Source organism: Neovison vison, chromosome X, assembly GCF_020171115.1.
Source record: "Neovison vison isolate M4711 chromosome X, ASM_NN_V1, whole genome shotgun sequence".
Taxonomy (NCBI): domain Eukaryota; kingdom Metazoa; phylum Chordata; class Mammalia; order Carnivora; family Mustelidae; genus Neogale; species Neogale vison.
Window position 1 is genome coordinate 74,369,169 of NC_058105.1, and position 24,843 is coordinate 74,394,011.

Sequence of the window (24,843 nt, forward strand, 5' to 3'; positions counted from 1 at the left end):
CAGTATTTTCTACTGAACACTATACAGCTTAAGATATTGTCAAACATTATGCCCATAGCTGAACATACACTGTAATACACATACTGATTTTTTTTCTTTAACAAATAGAAGATTGAGAAGCTAAAGGGCTGAAATCCCCAATATTATCAAAAGAGTAACAGAATATCCCTGACTGGAAAAATGGGACCCAAACTAAGAGGCAGCCATCAGAAAGGATGATAGAAATAGCTTCTTTTAAAACAACATGAATTCCAAATTTAAACCTTAAGAATTGCCCTCCCCCCATGCTTGCACACACACAATTTAGAGGTGCATGAGCATCCTGATGTTTACTAGCATTTATACTGACATATATAGACATAACTGAGGAGGTCATAACTTTGAGGCCTAGCATAGGCAGTTGCACTGGGGAGAACCATAAACCATTTTATTTCTAATCCCTTTATATAATAATAAATAAAAATAAACCAAAGAGATAAGTTGATTGCTCAATTTAAATGAATACATACAAAAAAACCTGTCACTGATGTATTTCTGGATCCTATATTAGAAATACTTACCTGGAACTGATTTTCAGCTTTAATTAGAAAAATAAGTCCTGCAAACTCCAGTCATAGTGCAACTTGGTGAGTCAATGCAAGAATGGACCACACATTTAGATCAACAACCAGGATAGAGAAGGAGAAAATGGTGGGGTTGGTCATGTAAGAGGAGCACAGAGTACTCAGGGTAAAATAACAGGGGAGACTGGAAAATCAACCCAGAGTGCAAGATGACAGGAGATACGCACACACACACAGTCAACTCCCACCTCCCACCTCCCACCAAAGGCACAGGATGGAAGGTATGGGCCTATCTTCTCCCAGATATAGAGGCCTGGCCCCCAAAATGTCTCGCCATCTGGTGAACCCATGGCTGACATGTGTTCTTGTAGCCAGCTCCACAGACTGGCCGTGCATACTGGGTCTGTTCCTTTAGTACAGTATCTAAAGGTAGACCCCATCTTTCTCAACATTAGCAGTTTCTGGCCTTGAGCTCAGAAGTTGACAGACCATGTAGTCCCCCATTCCAACCTGAAAGAGGGCTAGTTACATCTCTGTCCTCTAGAGATGTAACTAGCCCTCTGCCTGAGGGAACTAAGAAAAATGAGGGTGACTATTTTTTCAGGGTCTTCTATATGCCTCAGTCTATGAACACATTGCGTCATTTAATTCCACAATGATTTTAGGAGATTAGGAATATTTCCTATCCCTATTTTACAAGTGAATAAATTTAGGAAACATGGCTATCAAGAAATGGAATCCTAGGGTGCCTGGGTGGCTCATTCAGTTAAACATCTGCCTTCAGCTCAGGTCATGATCCCAGGGTCCTGAGATTGACCCCACACTGGCGCCATCCCAGGGTCCAGGGATCGAAACCCGCAATGGGCTCCCTGCTCAGCAACGTGTTTGCTTCTCCTTCTGCCTCTGCTTGCCACTTCCCCTGCTTGTGTTTTCTCTTGCTCTCTGTCAAACAAACAAATAAATATTTTTTTAAAGAAAGAAAACCCAATAATCTGAACCTGGTCTGCTGACTACAAAAGCTATGCTCTTTCTACTACATCATGTTGCCTCCTAAGTTCTCTGAAGCCCTGAATCTTACTTCTAGCCAAACAGCAGAGTTGAGGAGTGGGGATCAAGTTACATTCCCCCTGATTTCCATTCTCACCCTTAACTCCAAACTTCAGTAACTGCATCAAATCAGAAGCAAGAGGCAGGAAACTATGAAAATCCTCTAGTCATATGCCCAAAGTAGAAACAGGTTTGGAGTACTATAGTGGTCTAAAAATTCACAGCATGACAGAGTAGGAAGGGTCTTTAGAAATTGTCTCAGCCAAAGCTCACAGATTCAATATACCTTCAGGGTAAACATAGATAATGCAGTGGTGTGTGCATGTGTGCATGTGCATGTGCATGTGTAGGAGAATGGGAGGAACTCTGGTGACCTGGAGTAAATGACTACCTGCCATCCTGCCCTTGCCATGCACATGCATGTGCACATTCACATACATACAACCCTAGAAGGCATTCATGTAATATTTAAAAGATTTTCCTGGAACTCATCTGTATTCCAAAGTTAAATTCAGTCCTTAGCTACCATTTTGGCACTTCTGACATTAATCCAACCTTTCAATTCGAAGTTGGGGAGGTTGAAGCCAGAAAGAGTGAGGTCACCCAGTGGTAGAGCTAAGACTAAAACCAGGGCTTTTATTTCTAATCCAGGGTTCCCTGTGTCACATCGCTTCTCTTTTTAACTAGTTCTTTTCTACTCTATCACAGTACTTACCTCTCTGATCTCCTTCTAGATATGCACTTTCCAAAACAGTAGCTACTAGCCACATGCAGCTACTTAAACTGAAATTAGTTAAAATTAAAGAAAATGAAAATACAATTCCTTAGTCTCACTAGCCACATTTCAAGTGTTCAATAATACAGACACAGGACATTTCCATCATCTCAGAAATTTCTATGGAATAATGCTGTGAATCTAGACTGTTCTCTGGGGCAGCTGTCTCATTTGTCATACCCTAACTCATGCTATTGATAAAGAAGAAAAGAATCTAAATAAATTTTATACAGATGAATCCTTGGACTTTTCTAAAAGGAACAGGGACAAAGCAATTGGTGCTGGTGCAATCAGTGAAGTACACTCTGTCACCTCAACTCTCCCACCAGTGACTCAGATCTCAATAGGGTGATGACTCGTGGACCCAAGCAAACTCATTACAGGCAAGATCAATATGTGCAGAGACTGTGGGGAGAGTCCATCAACATGAAATAATTCCCATTTTCTGCATAGTGCTAATGAGAACTTGGCTGGTATTTTCACATCCTCCTCCTCTAGACTTATATGGTATCGGTCTGAGGAAAAGCAGCTGCATTCCCACTTGCGTCTAGGACCTGGGTAATGTGCTGTCCCTGCAGCCACAGTGGCCCGAGCTGCACCAGGTGTTCTGGCCTCTCTGCTTGAAGAGGGTGACTGTACTGGACGTAATTGAAATCAGATTCCATTCATTCTGCCAGGGGATCCTCTGTTCTCTTTCTGCAGCAGAGGCCAGCATGTTGCTAGACGACTTGGAATGCTGGACAATGAGGCTTGCTAGTCTCAGCTGTAACTCAATGCCCAAGGCCTTGTTTTCTTCCATGAAGGCTACCCCCACACCCCTCCTTCCTCCTGCACCTGAGCCCCAGAGTCAGCTCTAACTCTTTCATGTGAGGTACAGGCCTGCCAGCTCCTGTCATAGGAGAGACCCTTTAGTTTACTTAAATTGAGAAGCCAGGAGAAAAGGGATAGTAAAAGTGGATAATCTAATGATGTTTGAGTTGCTTTGCATCTCTCTCCTGTCTTTCAGTCTCAGATCAGTGACAACAAAAGGCCACTGGCAAGTTACTTCCTTGTTCCTACCAGCTATTTAGGGGACTGAAGCACCTGACATGATGTCTGGATCCTGATGCCTGGACACTATGGAGAGTTCACTTTTCAGCCTGGTGGCATTAGACCCTTGCAAGGGCTGTCTCTAGAGCACCAGAGACAGATTTTTCAATTTAGGTTCCAAGGTGCATCCTCAAGGAGAGGTAGATGTGATTTATGTGCCGCTTCTACAGCCACTGTGATCTTTAGGTACTGTTCCAGCCTCACTCCTTGCCACCTCAAGACAAGGGCTTTCTCATCCATAGGCAAGGAAAAGACAAAGTGAGGTGAAGTTCCCAAAGTTTTAGAAAACTTGCTTCACTCTCTCTAAGGTCAAGGATATTTCTCCTCTCCATACGACACAATAACATTTGGAGCACAAAAGAATCACTTTCTGTGGTAGGTGGACTTTTGAGATGGTACCCAGGAGTCCTAATCCCTGGCTGCTCACACATCTTCTTCCAGTTATTTAGTCAAACACCCGTGGTTGTGAAAGTGTTGGATAGATGTAATTAAGGTCATAATTCAATGGAGTTTTAAGGTTGGTAATCCTCGCTGGACCTGGCCTAATCAGATGAACCTTTAAAAGGGACTGGGATCTTTCTGGAAAGACATTTGTGGAGTCAGGGGGGTTCAACATAAGGAAGATTCTCTGTTGCTGGCTTTGAAGGTGGAGGGAACAACACACCAAGGAAGGAGAACAGCCTCTAAGAGCTGAGAGCATCCTCTGCATGGCAGCCAGAAAGGAAATGGGAGCCTTAATCCTACAACTGCAAGGAACTGAATCCTGCCATAATCACATGAACTTGGATGAGAACCCTGAGCTCCAGATTAAAATGCAGGCTGGCCAATACCTTGATTTCATATTTGTGAAACACTGAGCTAAGAAAACAGTCAGGCTGTGTCAGATTTTGATGTACAGAACTGCAAACTGATAAATAGGTACTATTGGAAGTTGCTAAGTTTGTGGTAATTTGTTATGCAGCCATAAAAAACTACTACACTTCCCTTATGGGAGTGTGGTACAGGGCAAGATGATAGACTTCAGAGTCAGATGATCTTGAGTTCAAATCCCAGCTCTGTCAATTACTAGCTTAGCAAATTTGAACTCCTTGATCTTTCATCTTTTCTGAGATTCAGCTTCCTCACTTGTAAAGTGGGGGTACCACTACCTGGCTCTTAGAACATGTATGAGAACTAAATGAGGGAATGTCCAGCACATAATGAGCCCTCTAAAATGACTCCTTCACTCTTCTACCATTTCTAAAGAGTAGGGAGTGAATGGTTTGCAGGCACCCTAACTCAGGCATGGGGAAGAAGGAAGTGCAGGATTAAGAGAACCAGATATAGCAGAGAAGGGAAGGGATAACACATTATAAAATGAAAAACAACAAAGGAGTTTCTCCTGCACATAATGCCTATAAAACTGAAGTCAGATCTGAAGGGTAATTCTAAATGCTAAGTAAACATCAAGATATGTTTGGTGCAAGGCTACAAATTCTTTGTGAAACCAGACTTGGCCATACTTCTCTCCGTGTATTTGAGTATGTGTGTATGCAGTGGCTTGTATATTACAGTGCTTATTTAAATAAAGGGGTCATGAATTCAAATATCTTCACTAGTCAGGCAGATATGTAAATGAATAAAATAGCCTAGTGCACAAAAATAAGGTAGGCTGGGGAAAGTGAAAAGTACTTGATGCCTGGCCTAGGGGGCAGTCTGTGTCAATTTTCTAAACAAAGACTGTGCTGGGCAAACAATTTTGTAAGTGAATAGTGGCCTGGGAAAAACCAGTTTGTGGCCTCTGGCTTACATCATGCCAGCCATCTTTTTCATCCACTAGGATTACAGTCAGGGGATCTCACTGTACAACTTTAGGCTTAGAAGGTCAGATGAACACTGGATTAGGATTCAGGGGGAGCTCACTATAGAACCTCGGGAATACCCTTTTCCTTATTTTGCACTTGCTTTTCTCCTATATGTATAAAAGGCAAAGAATTTGGAGCCAGACCATCTGTTGTAAGCCTGGCTCTATGCTTACTAGCTGTGTGACTTTGGACAAGACCTGGCCTCTCTGTACCCAAATCTCCTCATCTGTAAAGTGGGGGATATTATTAATACCTAAATAATAAAGTTTTTAATGAGGAATATATAGTTATTGTGGTGGCACCTGGGAGTAGAGAGCCGATTCTACATCCCCAGAAAGACTCTCCAAGATTGAAGCATGATGAAAAAATACACTAAACATAAGGAGGCTCAACACAATGATGACATCAAAGTTCTACAGTGTTATTTACAATAAAGGGCTTTTTATTACTGTGGTGGTTAATTCAGAATCTTATGGGATATGTAACCTTGGACATATCCCTTGACTTCTCCTGCACCTCAGTTTTCTCATTTATATATTGGCTCCAATGTGACCTGACTACTGCATAGGATTATTATTAGTAGGAAATGAAATGATCTCAGTGAAAGTGCTCTGAACCTGGTAAAATTGTATGCCAGTGGGCAGGCTATGACGTCTTCCAATAATGGATCTTTAGTTAGAAAGCATTCTGGAAAATGGCTTAGGGTGGCAACCTATAAGAAATATTGCCTTCCACCTTGGGCATCTGGTCTCAAGCCAAAGGCTGAGGGCCAAACTGACAGTTTTCAGACTCCTAAGATAATAATAGGATCATCTGACAGAGCTGTTGTAATTTTCCAGAAGAGAAAGCATGCTAAGACAAAGGTGCTTAGAACAGAGCAAATTCCGTTAGTCAATAAATTATGCCTTTTACTTTTGCTAGCTGCTGGGCCCCACATGGCTCTGCTTCACCTCCTTTATCTTATGCAGGTAAACAACTTTCTGAATAAGGTAACTGATGAAACATACAGAGTTTCCACAGGGACTGAAATCATTTAGGAGACAGAGTTATAAGAGCCCCAGACATCAAATCTACTACAACAGTAGAGCCTTGAGAGGTCTACAAGTTCCATTAAGGGACACTGAGAGGAGGTAAAGTGGGCCTGTGTATATGATTTCTTCTTTCAAAGCAGAACAGCAGTGCTTTATTCCATATCTACATTTGGGACTGTTTGTCAGATTTTGTTAGAAGAAAAGGCTACATTGCCAAGAAAATACTTGAAGGCCCCAGATCTTGTCTATCCTTTCCTCTCCCATTCATATCATTCCATGTTTAAAAGGTAAGTAGACTGAAGGTCAAGGTGTTTTGCCCCCATCACATAGTTAGATAGTAGCAGATCACAAAATAGACCGAGGTATCCTCTTGACTTCTTGGGTGGTAATCTTTCCATTTCATCTGGTTGAATAGCATGTTAATGGGGAGGAGGGTCATTTGGAGAGGAGTGGGGAAGAAACAGGACAAGGACAAGAGGCGGGGAACAGAGCTAGTCATAGGAAAGCACGGAATTAAAGATTAGTAAGGGGTGTATCCAAATATAAGTGTACACTAAAAAGTGTAGGCCAAATTTTCTCAGGCAAGGAGGCTCCTTGATCCTCTCCCCCATGTCTCCATTCTCCTCCCAGTCCCAATTCTGATTCAGAGAAATAGTCTGCAAAAAGGAGTATCAAATTTTATCTTTCAAGGTTTATTTTGGACTATTTAGTCTAATGGTTTTTAGTTCATGGAGGAGTAAATGTAATTAATAATAGAATGATATGCAATCCTGCACAGACTTGCCAAAGCACAGGATCTGGCAGAAACTATTTCCAAGACTTTTTCTCACGAGTGAGCCAGAAGAAAGGGAGTCACTGTCCAGATGCCATCCTGGGTGAGGGGCACAGAGTCATTCCCAAAAATCTGCTCATGTGAAATTATAGAGCCTAGAAATGCTTTTGCATACCAGGCTTTTCCACTGGAAAAAGTAACTACATGAATTTAGAGCATACATGCTTTTACAATTACATTTAAACTGACATTAAAAACAAATGTGAAACAGTCCAGGCTGAACAGGTCAGCATGACCTGGAAAGCAAACGAGAGGGGAAAAAAAAAAAAAAAAAAGAAAGAAAAAGAGAAAAGTAAAAAAAGGCCCAAAGTTAACAGCATTAATTCAATTGTCAGTCTGTTGTAAATAAGAAAATACCATTGATATATTAATGATTTTATTAGGCAAAATACACTAGCAGAAATATGCAATGTTCAAACAAACTGAAAGCAGTTAAAAAATAAACTACATTAGCCTTTCAGTCCACATTAGGGAACCTCTCCTTGGACTGGAGATTAAAATTCTGTCCAAAGGAGTGGGAAATTCCCCTCCCTCCTAAAGTCCTTCCTTGGCTTTTCTCCAGAATGTTGCTGAGTCAGGGGAAGGAGAAAAGGAGGAGGGAGGGAGAAAGGAGAGAGAGAGATTGAGAGAGGAGGGAGGGAGAGAGGATGGAGGAGAGAGGGAGGCATTGAGAGACAGAGAAAATGAGAGAGAGAGAGTGTGTGTATGTGTGTGTATGTGTGTGTTTGTGTGTGTGTGTGTGTGTGTGTGTGTGTGTGTGTGTAGGTGGAGACCGGAGAAGGAAAGGGTGGAAAATACAAGCCCCAGGCAAGGCAGAAAGAATGCTCTCACTCTCATGTTTATCTGCCCCTAGTCTCACAGACTCCACATCCACCAGAAGGAAACTTCTTCCAATATGGAGCTTTGGGGGCAGAGACAGAATAGCAGGACATTACAAACTCTAAGTGCCTCTTCTCTCAGAATAATGTAAAGTTTGACACTGGCTGGAGAAAAGAACAAAACCTCACACCTGATGAAGAGGCAAGTGAATGGTGTGAATGAATACTGGGGTTATTGTGGGGACACTAAGGCTAGAAGTAAGGGGTTGAGTCTGATCCACTTTTGTCCTTCATCTGTAGTTCAGTAGGAAATAAGAGAAGGGAGCACGGTTTTTAGATTTTTCCTTCCTCCCTCTTCATGAAAGGGTTAAGAGTATGTGCTTCTGAAAACAGAATCACCTTGACTTTGGGAATAAGGAGAAAATAACTGACTCTAGTTCCCTGATCTGTTTAGAGAGAGGGGCCAGCTGGCTTCTTAGGGCTGCTCCTGCAGAAGAAGCAGAAATCTGGTCCTTGTTTACTAAACTTACGTGGATCAGCTACTGCCTTCATCTCTGTGATGGGGCCTGAGGTTAAAATAAAAGTGCTTGGCAGTGGTCCAGCAGAACAGAGGTGAGGGGAAACTCATGATCTGAATAATGACCAAGTAAAAATGGCCACAGGAGCCTCAGGTAGGCACAGTGGTTTCTTGTTCTAGGTAGCACCTTGAGTCCCCACAGCAAAGCTTCTTCCTGGCAGCATGCTGTGGAAAGCAAACAACCAAACCAGAGCTTCACTGCATCCATCCACCTGAGTGCTATCACATACAATCAAGAATAATAAAAAAGCACTCTGCTAATGCCAAGTCATAGTACAGAAATAAACAATCCTGATACTACTACATGAATGGTAATTGATACTACTTCTAGAGCTAGTCCTCACAACATCCTGTCAGGTAGGGAAATGATCAGTCCCATTTCAGGGAGTCGTTAACTAAGAAAGTAACCCCCAGACCCAAAACTGGAATCTGAATTGAGGAGCAAACATCTAAGGCCTTAAACTCTAGATTCCAGGTGTTACCAAGTTATCCACTAGAACCCTCTAGAACCCTCATTCTGGAATGAAGCAGGTCAGCCTTTCTTCAGTGTCTGGTTGTTTTGAGATGCTTGAAACTGCCAACCCTGAATTTTTCTAATATGAAAATAGGGAGACACTGTTGAATGTAGAAACCTAAAGGTGGGCTTGCATGTATAAGTCCCCATAATCAGTTTCCTAAGCAAGGTCCTCTGATTTTAGCGGCAGCATGCAAAATTGGGGCAAGGGGGTGGCTGCCATTTTAGTCTGGGGCTCTTTTCTCTTTTCCTACCTACCTGTTAAGTCAGGCAAGGGGGGGAAATGGAAAATTCTTTACTTATATTTGTTTTCTCCCCCCTTTCTTTTCTGCCTTAATGACACATATACTAAGAAGCCTATATATGTGTTTGTGTGTGCCTCTTTGTGCACAGTGGGCAATAATTAGTCAGTGGGGGTGGAGGATCTGGAGGAAAAGAAGGAGGCAGAATTTAACAGCCTCATTATAGCTACTCAGAGCCCAACAAAGCCTCCCTATTTGGTCTTCTGAATTTCTTGCAGCAGCCAAACAATCCCATAATATTAAAAGCATTATTACTCAGCTTGGAGATGGGAATGCTTCAAAATTAATGTTTCTGTGCCTAACAGCTCACTAATCAAAGCTTCTATGCCTCATTTTCCACCCTGGGGAGAGTCCTCAGTCTCTTTCAGTTTCATTGTGGCCAACATGACACACCACCCTGTGCAGGCCTGGGCTGGTGACCTTTTTATCTTGGTCAAGATCCAGATTTTCTTCTTAGTTCTAAATTCCAGTCCAAGTTTTCTGCAGGTGATTTCTTCAGGATTTGTGCTTACAGTTTTTAATTGCTGACTGCTAGAAGGCTGAAATGTCCCTCAACAATCAATTTTCACTTCAGCCACAGAACCAAGCCAGGGAAAGAAACCCATTTCTAATGCCTGACTTAAGAGATCTAAAAAGTGTACGTAGCCAGGATTTACTAAGTCGAGGAAAGTGGAACTTTATTTTTAAAAAGGTGACCCAGGATAGTGATGCCATTTTATTTACTTCCTAGATACCTGTTGTCATGGAAACATTATCAATAAAAGACAATCTGAAGGCTCTACTCCTTTCTGGGTGGCCATGTACTTTTCTCCTTAGTTCTACTTCATACAAACATGATCCTAAAAGATGGGCAAAATTCTCTAAAAAAGCATCTTGATCAGGTAAATTGTCTATGTATAAGTTCAGTTCTATAAGAACATATTTTAAATGCTTTTGTGATAAGGACTACGTCCTACAATTCGTAAAAGCAGGTGGCTATCTTTTTAAATCAAAAGTTAAATATTTCCAAATAAGCAGTTATGCTATTTCAAATAATTTGTTTCTGAATTGTTATATTTAGAAAATACTTGTCTTTGTATATATGACCTATTATGTTCTGTGTACTCTTAGCTTTCTGCCTACTGCCTTAGAAAAATATTGCCTATGACATCACTTTACTCTCTCAAGAGCAACTGAGGGATTTTAGAGCACTTACAGCAAAAAGTAAACAACAATAAAATCTTTCTGCTCTTATTACACTTTAAAAACTCAAGGATTTTAAGTGGAAATTTTACAAGTAAGATACTCATTCAAGTACCAGATATGGGGTATCATTAATTTTGATGACTTGAAAAAATTATTTGCTTCTACCATAGTTCTCTAAAAGCAAAGATTCAAAGACAGACTACAACATATATGTGCTGTCCCAAATTGGTTTGAAGGAATTGTGAGACACAGTCTCTGGTTCTCCACATGCAAGTTTGCTTGAGAACTATAATTAGAGAGAAGCATACCCTTTTCCATCCAAAGTGTCACAAAATTTGTATGCAAGCAACTGGAGTATGGTGATCTAGACCAGGAAGAACAGATTTCAGGAGTTGATTCAAAGGTGATACAGAGACCAGAGAACCAAGGAACCAGTACTAAAAGCTACATCGTAATAGCAGTGGTGACTGGGAGCACACAGGCCAGTTCTCATCCAAAACAGCACTAGAGGGTACAGTGATATATTTTGTGTGTCCACTATGTACCAGTTTCTTTACAAACTTACAGTTCTGTAAGGAAGATTTTATTATTCCCATAGTATAGTTGGATAAACTTAGGCTCAATATCTAATGATTTGTCTAAGATCATTAAGATAGTAAGTGGCAGAGCCAGGACTAGAAATGACACCTGTCTGTATCTGAGTGCCTTACACAATTTCTACTATATCATAGGACCTCTTAAAACAAACACACACACACACAAAGAGAAACAGATTGTAAATGCTGAGTCACATCCTGTGTATATTGATATCAAAGTTCATAGGGCAATTCTGCTTCTCAGTTATGCCCATCTGTAGGAGCACTCAGGTATCTGAGTTGTGTGTGGGAGTAGCATACTTCTTAGAATTGAGACTTACCACTTGTATCTCCAACCTGAAGACTTTTAGGGCTCTGATTAGAGTCAAAGGAGAAGTGAGAAAATCTCAGTAACTGAGTTCCACATTATTGATTCTTTATGATGCTCTGCTGCCTGCTGAATAGGAGGTAGGGTGGGAAGTGGGACCCAATCACTGGATGGGAAGTGGAACCCAAAGTCTGCAAATCTATGCTTTATAGGCCTCCTACTTTAGCAAAGAAGGTCAGGGTAGATCTTGAAAGGCTATTTAGAGAGTTCACACAAAAGGATTATCATTAAACATTTAGGGAATAATATCTGGGTATTACAAACATTTAGTGATCATTATGTGCAATGCTGGAAGTCATTATATTTGTTGAAGATAGCTGGTCTAGCATCTTTCTTGTGTCTGAAATCTGTACCTGTGGCCATTAGATGACTTTGACAATGGTGCTACTTTGGCCTGGATTACATGCTGACATTTGTGTATCACAATAATATAACAGACATGGTTTACTTTAGAGGTTTTGATGTTCTCCAGTGCATCCTCTTGAGATGTGGTGAGGATGGTCTACTTTTGGTCACAAAGGCATTCTTGAATGAGTCTCCTGGTGAGCAATGGTATACACATCTACAAAATGAAAGAACTGGGCTAGGGGTATCGTCTGCCTATAGGACAGTCTTTATCTGTACCCAAGTTTTCCAAAGTGCATTCCAGAAAATAGTGGTTTTGTAGGATATTAACAAGTGTTTTATAAAAAATTGTTTCTGTGGTTGAATTAAATCTAGGAATCATGAATTACCAAGCTCCTCGGGCTACTTTACCACAGTGTTTGCCAAAGTCTGTGTTATACTAACAAGTACTGTAAGTCTCCCTGAGCAGGACCATAATATGCAGCTTTGCATAAATTATTTGACCTTAAAAATCATTTTTCATGGACCATGTCGTGAAACTAAGTTTTTCAGAATCCATGTCAGGAAATACTAGCCTAGACCAAGGCAAGAAGTCTGTATAAAGGAAGAACCCTTGCACATGGTCAGTACTTCTGGTATCAACCCAAATGGAGGCAACTAACCTCAGGAACTAAGGCTGCAATCCTAGGTGTGAAGCAAAATTTGGTGTAGACTTTCTCTCTCTCTCTCCCTGGCCCATTACATATTTTTCTAAAGTGTAGGTCCTCACCTATATCACACTAATGCTGCCAGTAATTGTATTAAAGAAACAAATGTAGGAACACACAAAATGATATGTGAATGTGTCTATCCCATGTCACAGATCTTCAGCTGCCTGAAATCCAAAAGTTTTAGCATAATAACTAAGTCCATTTTTAATGTGGTTTTACCTTACCTTCCCCATTTCCCCAGATCTTGTCATATTAAATGACTTGCTCTTCCTAAAACCCTCACTACATTTCTTTCTTATGTTTCTGTGCCTTTATTCAAACTGTGCCTTTTGCCTTGAATGCCCCTTCCCTTCTATCTCATTCAGTTTCTTCCCAGGCATTTCCTTTTCATCCTTTAAGGTTGAGATGTATTCATTATCACTCTCTGTCTCCTATTTAACTTTTTGAGGCCAGGGATTTTATCTTAATCATCTCTGCATCCCCAACATGCCTACCTTAGAGTCTGGCACATTGTTCATACTCAATAAATAAATATTTTTCAAATGGATAAATGGATGAATGAATGGATGGAACGATAAAAGGACTAGCTAGTTGGCTGGATGGAAGGATGAATAGATATATAGATGGATGGATACATGTTGTGAAACTTGTCTCCTGAGGAACCAAGCTGTGAATAGTGTTTCAGTGTTGGAATCACTCTTGCATCTGGACATGTGTGGATATGTAATCCAGAAATACCAATGCAGGGCTGCTCTTGAGTATGCAGAATTATGAAAGAGATGGCCTCAAGACTGTCTTCAACCTGGAAACCACATAACAAACCATAACATCCATGATGGCATCAGATCAAGGCCATGGGCTCCCTGAGCCATCCTCCCAACTAGAGAATCCTGGAGGTTATTAAAACCTGCAGATCTGTTAATAGTTTTGAGTCTCACATGTAAACTTCAGTCTTCTAATAGGAAAGATACTTCTCAAGCAACCCCTGAAGAAAACACTGAACAGTTTATAGATTCTCACATGTTCCAGGTTTCTTTTCCTCTTCCGGGGTTTGGCTGCTACATGAAATTCCTGAAGGGCTTACCATCTCCAGGGTCCAAGACAGGAAGGAGTAAAAGTAGGGGCTAATGTCCTTTATTAAAAACTGAGAACTCAAGAGTTGCAAAATGAAAAAAAAAAATAAATGTTTGGGAAGGAATAGGAGGGTAAGTAAGAAGGAAAGAAGAGTTAGGAGAGAAGATGGCAGGTCAGAGCAATTCTTTTTTCCTCATTACATCTTGGAAACTGGAAGTATATCCTTGGGAAGTACAGAGAATAGTGAAAGAGGGTTGTGCACTTATTCTAACTATGAGCTGTGAAAAATCCACAGTTAATTCACTAGAGGGAAGGTCCTTTTCTGGACATTTATATTTGTAAGTATTTTCTTACATTAAAAGTAGGCAAGAGGTTTAGATTCTTGAAGCAATTAGCAATGTCTGGCTTTTCAAAAGCAGCCAGAAATGAGCCAGGTACAAAGAAAGTCCTACCCTTGTGGTGAATGGGCTGTTAATAGCCTGAAAGTAGTCTTTAAGGGATCCACCCAGAGAACCCAGCCACCCTTGGAAATACCAAGATACACCAAGACCTGTTAGGAAAAGCAGCAATGAACCTGTACATATGCCTAGAAGTAGAAAGGAAAATGCTATGTGTTTTAAATATCTCTGAGTTAAGGAGAGCCCATCACCAAATAGTAGATGGAACACTACAGAGAAAGCCAGTTAGAAACCATGAGGCCTTAGCACTAAGCAAGCATCAGCTACAGAGTGCCAGCTTCTTTAAGATATAAGGATAACCCTTCTGCCCTCCACTCCCTCAATAATTTGTATATCTGGTCTACTTTGAGACAAGTAATATATCTTACCTGTGTAAGTAACCTGTAGTAGCTAAAACTATTATGCAAGTCAAAATAATCAAATCTAGACTGTCTGTACTTCTGAGGGCAGTGGATGGCTACCTAATCCAAAGAAAGACTGATATGCTTTTTCTGTGACTTTACACCCAGAATCACAAAATGATAGTGCCAGAAAGGTCCTTGGTAAATTGCATTATCCCAATTTCATGATGGTAAAACAGCCTCAGAGGGGAAAAGGGACTTGCTTAAGGCCACATTCCTAGTTGCCATTTTAGAATGTATTATACCATTTTGAGTTGAGTGATGGGAAGAATAAAAGAAAATTATATGAATTCTCCTTCAGTGTGATCAGAATGTCTATGCTAAGCCCAAATCTCATGAAAAGGGAAGTCTATTGCCAAAGTATTTAGAAGGGCCACTCTATATTTATGTTTTCATTCTTCTTCCCATTGTTTTGAGTAAAGGTGTGGTAAACATCAAATTTGCAAGTTAACCACTTTGCTGGGTTTGCAGCAGAGAATCAGACAGTGTGGAGATAAGTTTAGCAAAATGGAAAGTTATCCTTTTCAAACAATGGTGTTTAAGTGGGTAAACACCTGGGATGTTAATGACATGATATTTGAATATAATATATGACTCCCTTAACTACTAGAATCAGCTTTCAAACAGGATTTTGATGGTACTTTTAGTTTAGTTTGAGGTGATCAAGTGTGATTTCTGGTGATGTTCTCTCTGCCTGTTGGAATTATTACATATTATAGGGCATGCCGAGTAACTCAAGGTAAAAGCCAACTAGGAAGTGCTTACCATCTAAATTACTAGGGACCTCACTGTCACAGTAAGCCTTCACATTTGTCTAGCACTTTGTAGTTTAGCAACGATGTTCATGCTCATCACATTCATATCACAGAGTGCTATCACTAAATTGCAGACTTTGCGAAATTGAGGACTAGAGGGGGCACAGTAAATAATGGAGCTGGGAAGTTAATTAAGGTCTGCTTGACTCCAAAGGCAAGACCACATACACAATATCAAGAAACCTTGTATCTTGTAGACATTTCTTCAAGTTTGCCAGCCTGAGTTCTATTGCCTAGTATGGTGCCATTGTATACAATAGACACTCAATAACTGTCATAGAAATGAAACTGAAGTGAAAGCCATTCACAGCATTACCTTCTTTTCATTATGTTGACCAAGTCCATTCAAATTTGAGCACTCTATCTAATAAATCAATTTGAAAATTTAGTATACCACTCTTTTCGTGAAATTAATTTACAGATTTATGCCTCACTGATATATGGAGTAGTGAAATTACTCTTTTTTGAAAGGGTTTCACTATAATCATGTTACAGACTGTTTTATACTGAGAGATGTTGGCTGAAACACGAAACTAATTTTAAGATTTGGACCCAGGGGCGCCTGGGTGGCTCAGTGGGTTAAGCCACTGCCTTTGGCTCAGGTCATGGTCTCAGGGTCCTGGGATCGAGTCCCGCATCGGGCTCTCCGCTCAGCAGGGAGCCTGCTTCCTCCTCTCTCTCTCTGCCTGCCTCTCTGCCTACTTGTGATCTCTCTCTGTCAAATAAATAAATAAAATCTTAAAAAAAAGAAAGGATTTCCCTTTATTTTAAGATTTGGACCCAAATTTTCAGAGATCTTTGGTTATAATTAAACTTCACCTGTGTCAAAGCAGGCTTACAATTCATATCAGCAGATGAAAAACTGAGGGGGGTCTCTACCTGGGAGCCCCATCTCTTACACACAATTCACAGAGAGCTAAATAACTGAGAGCTGAGTGTATCAGAACTCTCACTGTAGGGTTGCAACATTCATATGAAGAAAACTTCTTCATATCCAGTCCCCTTTTGTTACCTTTCCTGACTTTCCTTCTGCACTTCCCTATCCCAGTCCTGCTTCTTTCTCCCCACTACAGACCACAATTGTAAGATTTCTCTAGAGTATGCCAAAAAAATAAGAACAAGATTAGTCTTTCTCTGATATTTGAGTCTCATTTAATGTGGCTGCCTGGAAAACTACTCACAGAGCATCTGCCTGTGATGTCTGGGGGTACTAGACACTACTTGACATGGTTCTGTTGCAACTGTCTCAAACTGAACCTGAGTCCATTCATTTGTAGTACTTTGGTCCGTTTAAAGGCTATTATTGCTCTGTAAGGAGGGGAAGATACAGTTATCAACATGAAGACCCACACATAGAAAACAAGTTGGTTTCTATAAACATGTACATAGGCAGACAAGGTATTGAGCACCTTGCAGAAAGCCAGAGATGGACAAGTGCTCTAAATTAGCCTTGAGAGGGGCAGGGAAAAAGGCAGGATTCCAGGAACTTGGGTTTTCCAGGCTGATAATGAATATTCAGGTAGGAGACTATTGTTTCAGGCATTCAGAAGAGAGCTTGCTTTTCTTCAGAGTTCCATTTCCAAATCAAAGTAGGCTAATAAGCTCGCTTTTCTCAGGAAATGTGCTTCTTTTTAGAAGCAGCGGGCAGCAGGGAGTACCCTGCCACTGCACAGATGTAAACACGAAGAAATGCAAAATTTGGAGGGGGAAAAATGGAAGGAAAGCCAAGCCTTTCTGGATTCCTGACAGTGCTCACAGTAGACACAGGCTAGGGGACAGAGAGCCTTAGGATGAATGGCTGCCCTTGAAAAAGCTGTATCTTCCTTCTGTCAAGCCACTGTGTTATGAAAAAAAAAATGTTGGAAGTTATCAACAGATTTGCAAAGAAAGGGAAATGATTAAAAGGCCTGCTCAACCCTGGGAAATATGGGATAGGAAACTGGTTCTGCTTGACATCCTAGTCATAGGTGCCAAAGAGAAGCAGCTTTTCATTCCAGGTGGCCAGCCCTACAATATAGGGGTAGTTAACTAAGGATATTCCTGGGTGTTCAGGTCCAGTCTGTGCCTGAGTCATTTTGCACCTGTGATTACTCTGGATTCTGTAATTCTTTCATCCTGGTCATCATTCAACAACATAAGGCCAGTATAACCGTGTCCCCTGGGGAATCCTTCATAATCATCTCCATACTCACTCACCCCCTGATGGGTCCTGATCCCTGCATCACACCTCCTGCTCCAGTGTTGAGCCCCAGAGTGGGATGTGACATGGTTAAGGATAAAGAAAGGCATTAGCTGGCTGATGTCCATGTTGGGTATGAAGGAGTGAGTTTCTGTCTAGAGCACAGCTGGCCATCTCAGAAGCACCACAAGAGGAAAGTCTGGTTTAAAGAGACAATCAGAGGATGAGGGAGGGAGAGGGAGAAAATGAAAAAAATAAGAAAAGTATCATACCTCCCAGAGTCATCCCTGCTTCATAGCATTTCCGGAGGCGACAAGATGGGCAATTTTTCCTTCGAAATTTATCAATGGTGCAATCGTTTCTGCTGGCACACAGGTACTTCTGTTTACCTGGGAGAACAAACAGAACAGTAGATGCCCCATTAATGCATTTCCAGAGTCTCTCTCCTTTAGTATTTCTAGGCAGAAATTGCATAAGGATACATCCTGCCGGATGAGAGAAGTGGACAGAGAATAGCCCTAAACAATTTGATCACACAGAATCACTCAGCCTGGTTTACTTATATGCTATATTGTTTGGTTTTCATAGGTGTTTTTTTTTTTAAAGATTTTATTTATTTATTTGGCAGAGATCACAAGTAGGCAAAGAGGTAGGCAGAGAGAGAGGAAAGGAAGCAGGCTCCCTGCTGGGCAGAGAGCCTGATGTGGGGCTTGATCCCAGGATCCTGGGATCATGACCTGAGCCAAAGGCAGAGGCTTTAACCCACTGAGCCACCCAGGCACCCCTCATAGGTGTTTTTATAAGGTTGAACAATTGAGGTCTTGCTATACTTTATGACAAGGACTATGACAAGGTTTATAGAAATAAGATGTTCTACCTTTACTAAAAGCTAAGAATGGGGATCCTGGGTGGCTCAGTTAAGTGTCTTCCTTTGGCTAGGGCATGATCCCAGGGTCCTGAGATCAAGCCTCACATCGGGCTCCCCACTTGGTGGGGAGCCTGCTTCTCCCTCTGCCCATCTCCTTGTTTGTTCACTTGCTATCCCACTTTCCCTCTCTCTCTGACAAATAAATAAAATCTGACAAAAAATAAAAAAGAAAGCTAAGAGTGTCCATGGGAAAAGTGACCAATGACAGAAATTATCACTCTTTTAGCATGACACAGCAATTTGGATTTAGGCAATGTTTCTACCTCCTGACAACTGTAATCATTCAAAGGATCATACTTAAGCTATTACAGTGCTTATTTTTCATAGTAAAAATGCAGGTAAGAACACCAAGAGACTTCTAATTGTTTTTAAATTGATAGTGATCATATCCCCGATCCTGTGGGTTATAAAAATCAGAGATGAAACTCACTCTTTGTGAAGTGAATCACAACAGGTGAAAGGAAGTCCTCTGAAGCCAGCAGAAGAAAAACAATTTCTGTTGTGCACATCTGGAGTTGTCACAGATACACAAAATCATACTCATACACATACACACATGCTCAGACCCAGAGATCCTCAGGATCACAGTTGCTCAAAGAAAAAACATGGAGGCCACTAAAAAACACATTTTACTCAATATTTTACCTCCTTGCTCCCAACAGATGCCTGGCATACAGTAGGCCTTCAACAAACACTGAATGAATACACAAGAGGTACAGAAAGATATGTAGGCACAGTCACCAAAAGAAATAGACAAAGATACATACCCTGGTGCTCTGAAACATGCAGAACTTCTCATGCTTGGAGCCTTTAGACAGCCTGAGCTTGTGAATCCCCTTACTCCACCCCTTCCTTTTTTTTTTTTTTTTTTTTTTAAATCCAAGTCACTCTTATTTACTGCTGTGCTTTAGTTTATGGGAGAGACTGGGATTTTAGGGAGGTTTCTTTTGGCAGAGGAGGCATGTTTGTGGTAGGGAAGATAAATTGCTATTTGATAGCAGGGACAAAAACACATAAATTCAGCTATAGCTTTTCTCCTCTTTCCCTTTTCAGCCTAAAATGTACAGACCGAGCACAGAAAACACATGTATTATAGTAGGTTATTTTATGCATGATATTCAGTAGTAGCCAGGTCAGCAAGACCTTTTTTTTTTAAAGACTTTTGTTTTTCTTCCTTCTTTCCTCCCTTCCTCCCTTTCTCCCCCCACTTTCCTCTCTCATTCCCTTCCCTTGTCAAAGGTTTCCAAAATGCTGGACTTGAAGGAGCTGTTAAAAATCACCCCAGTACAACCCAAGGATGAGTTCTGGGAAGGTGACTTGCTTGAAGAACACTCAATTGGAGGTTAATGAAGGAATAATATTACTATTTTATAGGTACCTACTACGAACAAAGCCTGTGTTGGCAAGTTTATATATGCTATTTAAATGAATAACCACAGTTATTCTATTTAAATGACTAACACGTAGATACTACTACCATTACTTTTACTTAACAGATGAGAAAACTAAGGCCTCCAAGCCAGTACTCTTTCCACCATGCTACTGGATTTTTTTTTTTTTTTGGTATAAACACAACACATAATTTACTAACAGTCTTTTTTAAAGTAGGCTCCATACCCAGCACAGAGTCCAATGTGGGGCTCAAACTCATGACCTTGAGATCAAGACCTGAGCTGAAATTAAGAGTTGGACACTTAACCAACTGAGCCACCCAGGTTCCCCAACTGACAGCCTTTTCCTTACACAAACTGAGGATTGTCATATGCACAGAAATGATGGCGCTATGAGTGCCATTCAGTCTTTGAGTATCAACTCCTAGAAGGGAGGCCCTATATCTAATTCCAGTGGGTTCATGTCCAGTGCTGTGGGTATTCTAGAACAGGAACATCCCCACAATTTTGGTGCTATTGCAACCTTTAAATCTAGTTTTCACATTAATTAGTAAAATCGGGTCATTATGAATACTCCTTTGAAGAATCCCTTCTTCCACAGGGGTGAAAAATAAAACAGCTCATGAACCCAAGTTGGTAAATGAATGGTTGCAGAGCCACTGGATTAGGGCACCCACAGGAGTTCTAGAGTCTGCTGCTAAAAGTAAACACCCTCTGAATGAGTGGTAAAAGTATGAAAATATTTTTTTCAATTTGGCTCATCTCCCTAGCTATAGTCCATACTTTGTCCCAGAGTGTCTCCTGGCCTAAAACAATGTGACCCAAAATGCAGATGTCCTTTACAATTTACCCAGGAGTAAGTGCAAAGCCCAGTGCAACCAATACATTTAACTTACTGAACATTTATTATGGGCCAGACCTTGTAATAGCTGTTGAGGATACAGAGGAAAGTATCTGCTGAAGAAAAAGCTTTAAGTCCCATATAACTGAGAGGGCACTAGGCTGGAAGTCACAAGATGGAATCCTTGTTCAGTCTTATTACTAACTCACTATACGACCTTAGACAAGTCCTTTATCCTCTCTGGGCTCCACTGATAGTATGTAATGGTTGAACTGGAAAAATCACTAAAATCTTTTCCAGCTCAAGGAGTCTTTTATTTACTTTAATTCCAGTGTAGTTAACACACAGTGCTATATTAATTTCAGCTGTACAACACACTTCAGCAATTCCATATCCAGATCAAAGCCTTAAATGATATCTGGATTTTATCCATGATATATTTGTGGAGTCTTTCATATAAAAGTCACAAGTATTATCAATAAACAAGACATTAACCAAAATAATGGTCTCTTGTCCCTCAACTTTCTTCTTTTACGATAGCAACTTATTGTAACATTGCCTCTTATGTCTGCATTCAGTCTTTTCTCTTTGTTTTCTAAAGTCCTTCAAAAATCAAGGCACTTAACAGTATTAGAGAGGCATTGTTATTGCAAGCCATATGCAACATATGTATAAAATACATGCTTATACACATGTATGTGTACTCATGTATGTGTGAATGCACATGGGTGTGGGTGTACATACCCCCACAATAGGGTTCTTAAATTATCTTTATATATGTGTGTATGTGTGATCACATAAAGTATATAACATAATAAGTCATATAAATTCATACATATGATGTGTGTGTTTCTTTTGAAGTAGAATAGTGCCTTTACTTACTTTCTAAAAAGATTTTATTTATTTATTTGAAAGAAAGATAAAGACAGTGAGAGAGGGAATACAAGCAGGGGAGTGGGAGAGGGAGAAGCAGGCTTCCTGCTGAGCAGGGAGCCCAGTGTGGGACTGGATCCCAGGATCCTGGGATTACGACCTGAGCTGAAGGCAGACACTTAATGACTGAGCCACCCAGGCCCCCTAGAATAGTGCCTTTAAAGTTTTAAATGACACTTAACATGTGGGTGAGGGTCCCAAAGATGGATATAAAGGAATCTCCTAAAAATGGAACTGTGACTCATCTGCAGTTTAGGAACAAAACAGGGAATAGAACAAAACAGGATTAGGAACAAAAACAGGGAATGGAACACCCTCTTTAGGTTGCTTTCAATCCACTTCTCCTGCCTGAATTACCAACCCCCAAATGATAGCAGAACCAGTGTACAACCACTGAGTTGCTATTATTTCTTTTCTATTTATTCTACTTCACCAGTACGGCTGAAGTTACCAGGGTTCTTAATTATAACAATGAATTAAAATATAATAATAATAATAAATATTATATATATTTATCTTTATATAAAAAATATATAAAATATGTACATGTATTTATATAATAAGAAATTTAGATATATGGAGCATTGGATGTGGTGCATAAACAATGAATTCTGGAACACTGAAAAAAAATTTTAAAATTAAATAAAAATTTAAAAAAATAGGAAAATTAAGTTTATATATTGAAAAGGAAGACAAAGCAACTTTTTTGATTGTCCATTAAAAAAATGAAGAATTATAAAAAAATTTAAAAATGAAGAATTATTAGAAAAAAGTAGCAAAATAAAAATCAAATATAGAAAAAATTATATATAAATTTATATATTTTATATATAATTTAAAAAATTATATATAAATTTATATATGTTATATATAATTTTTTCTATATTAATATAGAATTTATATAAATATATCTATATATCTCTATATATAGAATTTATATATTTTATATATAATTTTTTCTACATTTTATTATATATAAATTTATATATTTTATATACAATTTTTTCTATACTTGATTATATATATAGATATATTTTATATATAATTTTTCTATATTTGATTATATAAAAATTTATATATTTTATATATAATTTTTCTTATATATATATATATAATTTTATATATTTTATATATAATTTTTCTATATTTGATTTTTATTTTGCTACTTTTTTCTAATAATTCTTCATTTTTAAAATTTTTTATAATTCTTCATTTTTTAATGGACAATCAAAAAGTTGCTGTGTCTTCCTTTTATTATATATTAAATATATAAATATATATTTATATTTCCTATATATTAAATATAATTCCTATATATTAAATATATAAATTTATATATAATATATATTTTATATAACCTTTATATAACTATAAAACATCTAATAACATATAGTAACAATAAATTAAAACATATTATGAAATATAATAACATAAGAATGTCTCCCATTTGATTCACTCACAAAAGTTAATAACTATCTTGTACAAAGTAGTATAATAGGGATTATCGTATACCCCATTATATAAGTGAATAAAATGATGCTAAGATGAAATTGACCTGCCCAGCATCACACTGTTAGTTTGTTCAAAATCATTGTCCATAAGGCTATGATTCTCACAGATTGGAAAGAATTTTAAAAGGTATTTGGTCAAATTCATAAAATTATGAATGAAAAGGGAGAGATCACAACTAACACCAAGGAAGTAGAAACAATCATCAGAAGTTATTATCAACAGTTATATGCCGATAAGCTTAGCAACCTAGATGAAATGGATGCATTCCTGGAAAAATATAAACTACCAACATTGAACCAGGAAGAAATCGACAACCTGAATAAACCGATATCTAAGAACGAGATTGAAGCAGTGATCAAAAACCTCCCAAAAAACAAGAGCCCAGGACCTGATGGATTTCCTGGGGAATTCTACCAAACCTTCAAAGAAGATATAACACCTATTCTCCTGAAGCAGTTTCAAAAACTTGAAGCAGAAGAAAAACTTCCAGACTCTTTCTATGAAGCCAGCATTACCCTGATCCCCAAACCAGGCAAAGACCCTACCAAAAAGGAGAATTTCAGACCAATATCACTGATGAATATGGACGCTAAGATTCTCAACAAGATCCTAGCCAACAGGATCCAACAGCACATTAAAAAGATTATCCACCATGATCAGGTGGGATTCATCCCTGGGCTACAAGGATGGTTCAACATTTTCAAATCAATAAATGTGATACAACAAATTAATATGAGAAGAGAGAAGAACCACATGGTCCTCTCAATTGATACAGAAAAAGCATTTGACAAAATCCAGCATCCGTTCCTGATTAAACGCTTCAAAGTATAGGGATAGAGGGAACATTCCTGAACCTCATCAAATCTATCTATGAAAGACCCACAGCAAATATCATCCTCAATGGGAAAAAGCTTGCAGCCTTCCCGTTGAGATCAGGAACAAGACAAGGATGTCCACTTTCACCACTCTTGTTCAACATAGTATTAGAAGTCCTAGCAACAGCAATCAGACAACAGAGAGAAATAAAAGGTATCCAAATTGGCAATGAAGAAGTCAAACTCTCTCTCTTCGCAGATGACATGATTCTTTATATGGAAAACCCAAAAGAATCCACCCCCAAACTACTAGAACTCATACAGCAATTCAGCAACATGGCAGGATACAAAGTCAATGTGCAGAAATCAGTGGCTTTCTTATACACTAACAATGAAAATACAGAAAGGGAATTAGAGAATCGATTCCATTTACTATAGCACCAAGAACCATAAGATTCCTGGGAATAAACCTAACCAAAGAGGTAAAGGATCTGTACTCGAGGAACTACAGAACACTCATGAAAGAAATTGAAGAAGACACAAATAGATGGAAGACCATTCCATGCTCTTGGATCGGAAGAATAAACATTGTTAAAATGTCTATACTGCCTAGAGCAATCTATACTTTTAATGCCATTCCGATCAAAATTCCACTGGCATTCTTCAAAGAGCTGGAGCAAATAATCCCAAAATTTGTATGGAATCAGAAGAGACCCCGAATCGCTAAGGAAATGTTGAAAAACAAAAATAAAGCTGGCGGCATCACCTTCCCTGATTTCAAGCTTTATTACAAAGCTGTGATCACCAAGACAGCATGATACTGGCATAAAAACAGACGCATAGAACAGTGGAACAGAGTAGAGAGCCCAGATATGGACCCTCAACTCTATGGTCAATTAAT

The 24,843-nt window shown here is 39.3% G+C and overlaps 1 protein-coding gene across 1 annotated transcript in view; it reads right to left on the reverse strand.

The window, feature by feature from the left end:
• AR (androgen receptor) overlaps nt 1–24,843 on the reverse strand; it is a 217,631-nt gene that overhangs the window by 20,109 nt on the left and 172,679 nt on the right. The window contains exon 3 of the mRNA XM_044234492.1: nt 17,795–17,911. Within this exon, the coding sequence (XP_044090427.1) occupies nt 17,795–17,911 (117 nt within the window). The remainder of the gene's footprint in view (nt 1–17,794; nt 17,912–24,843) is intronic.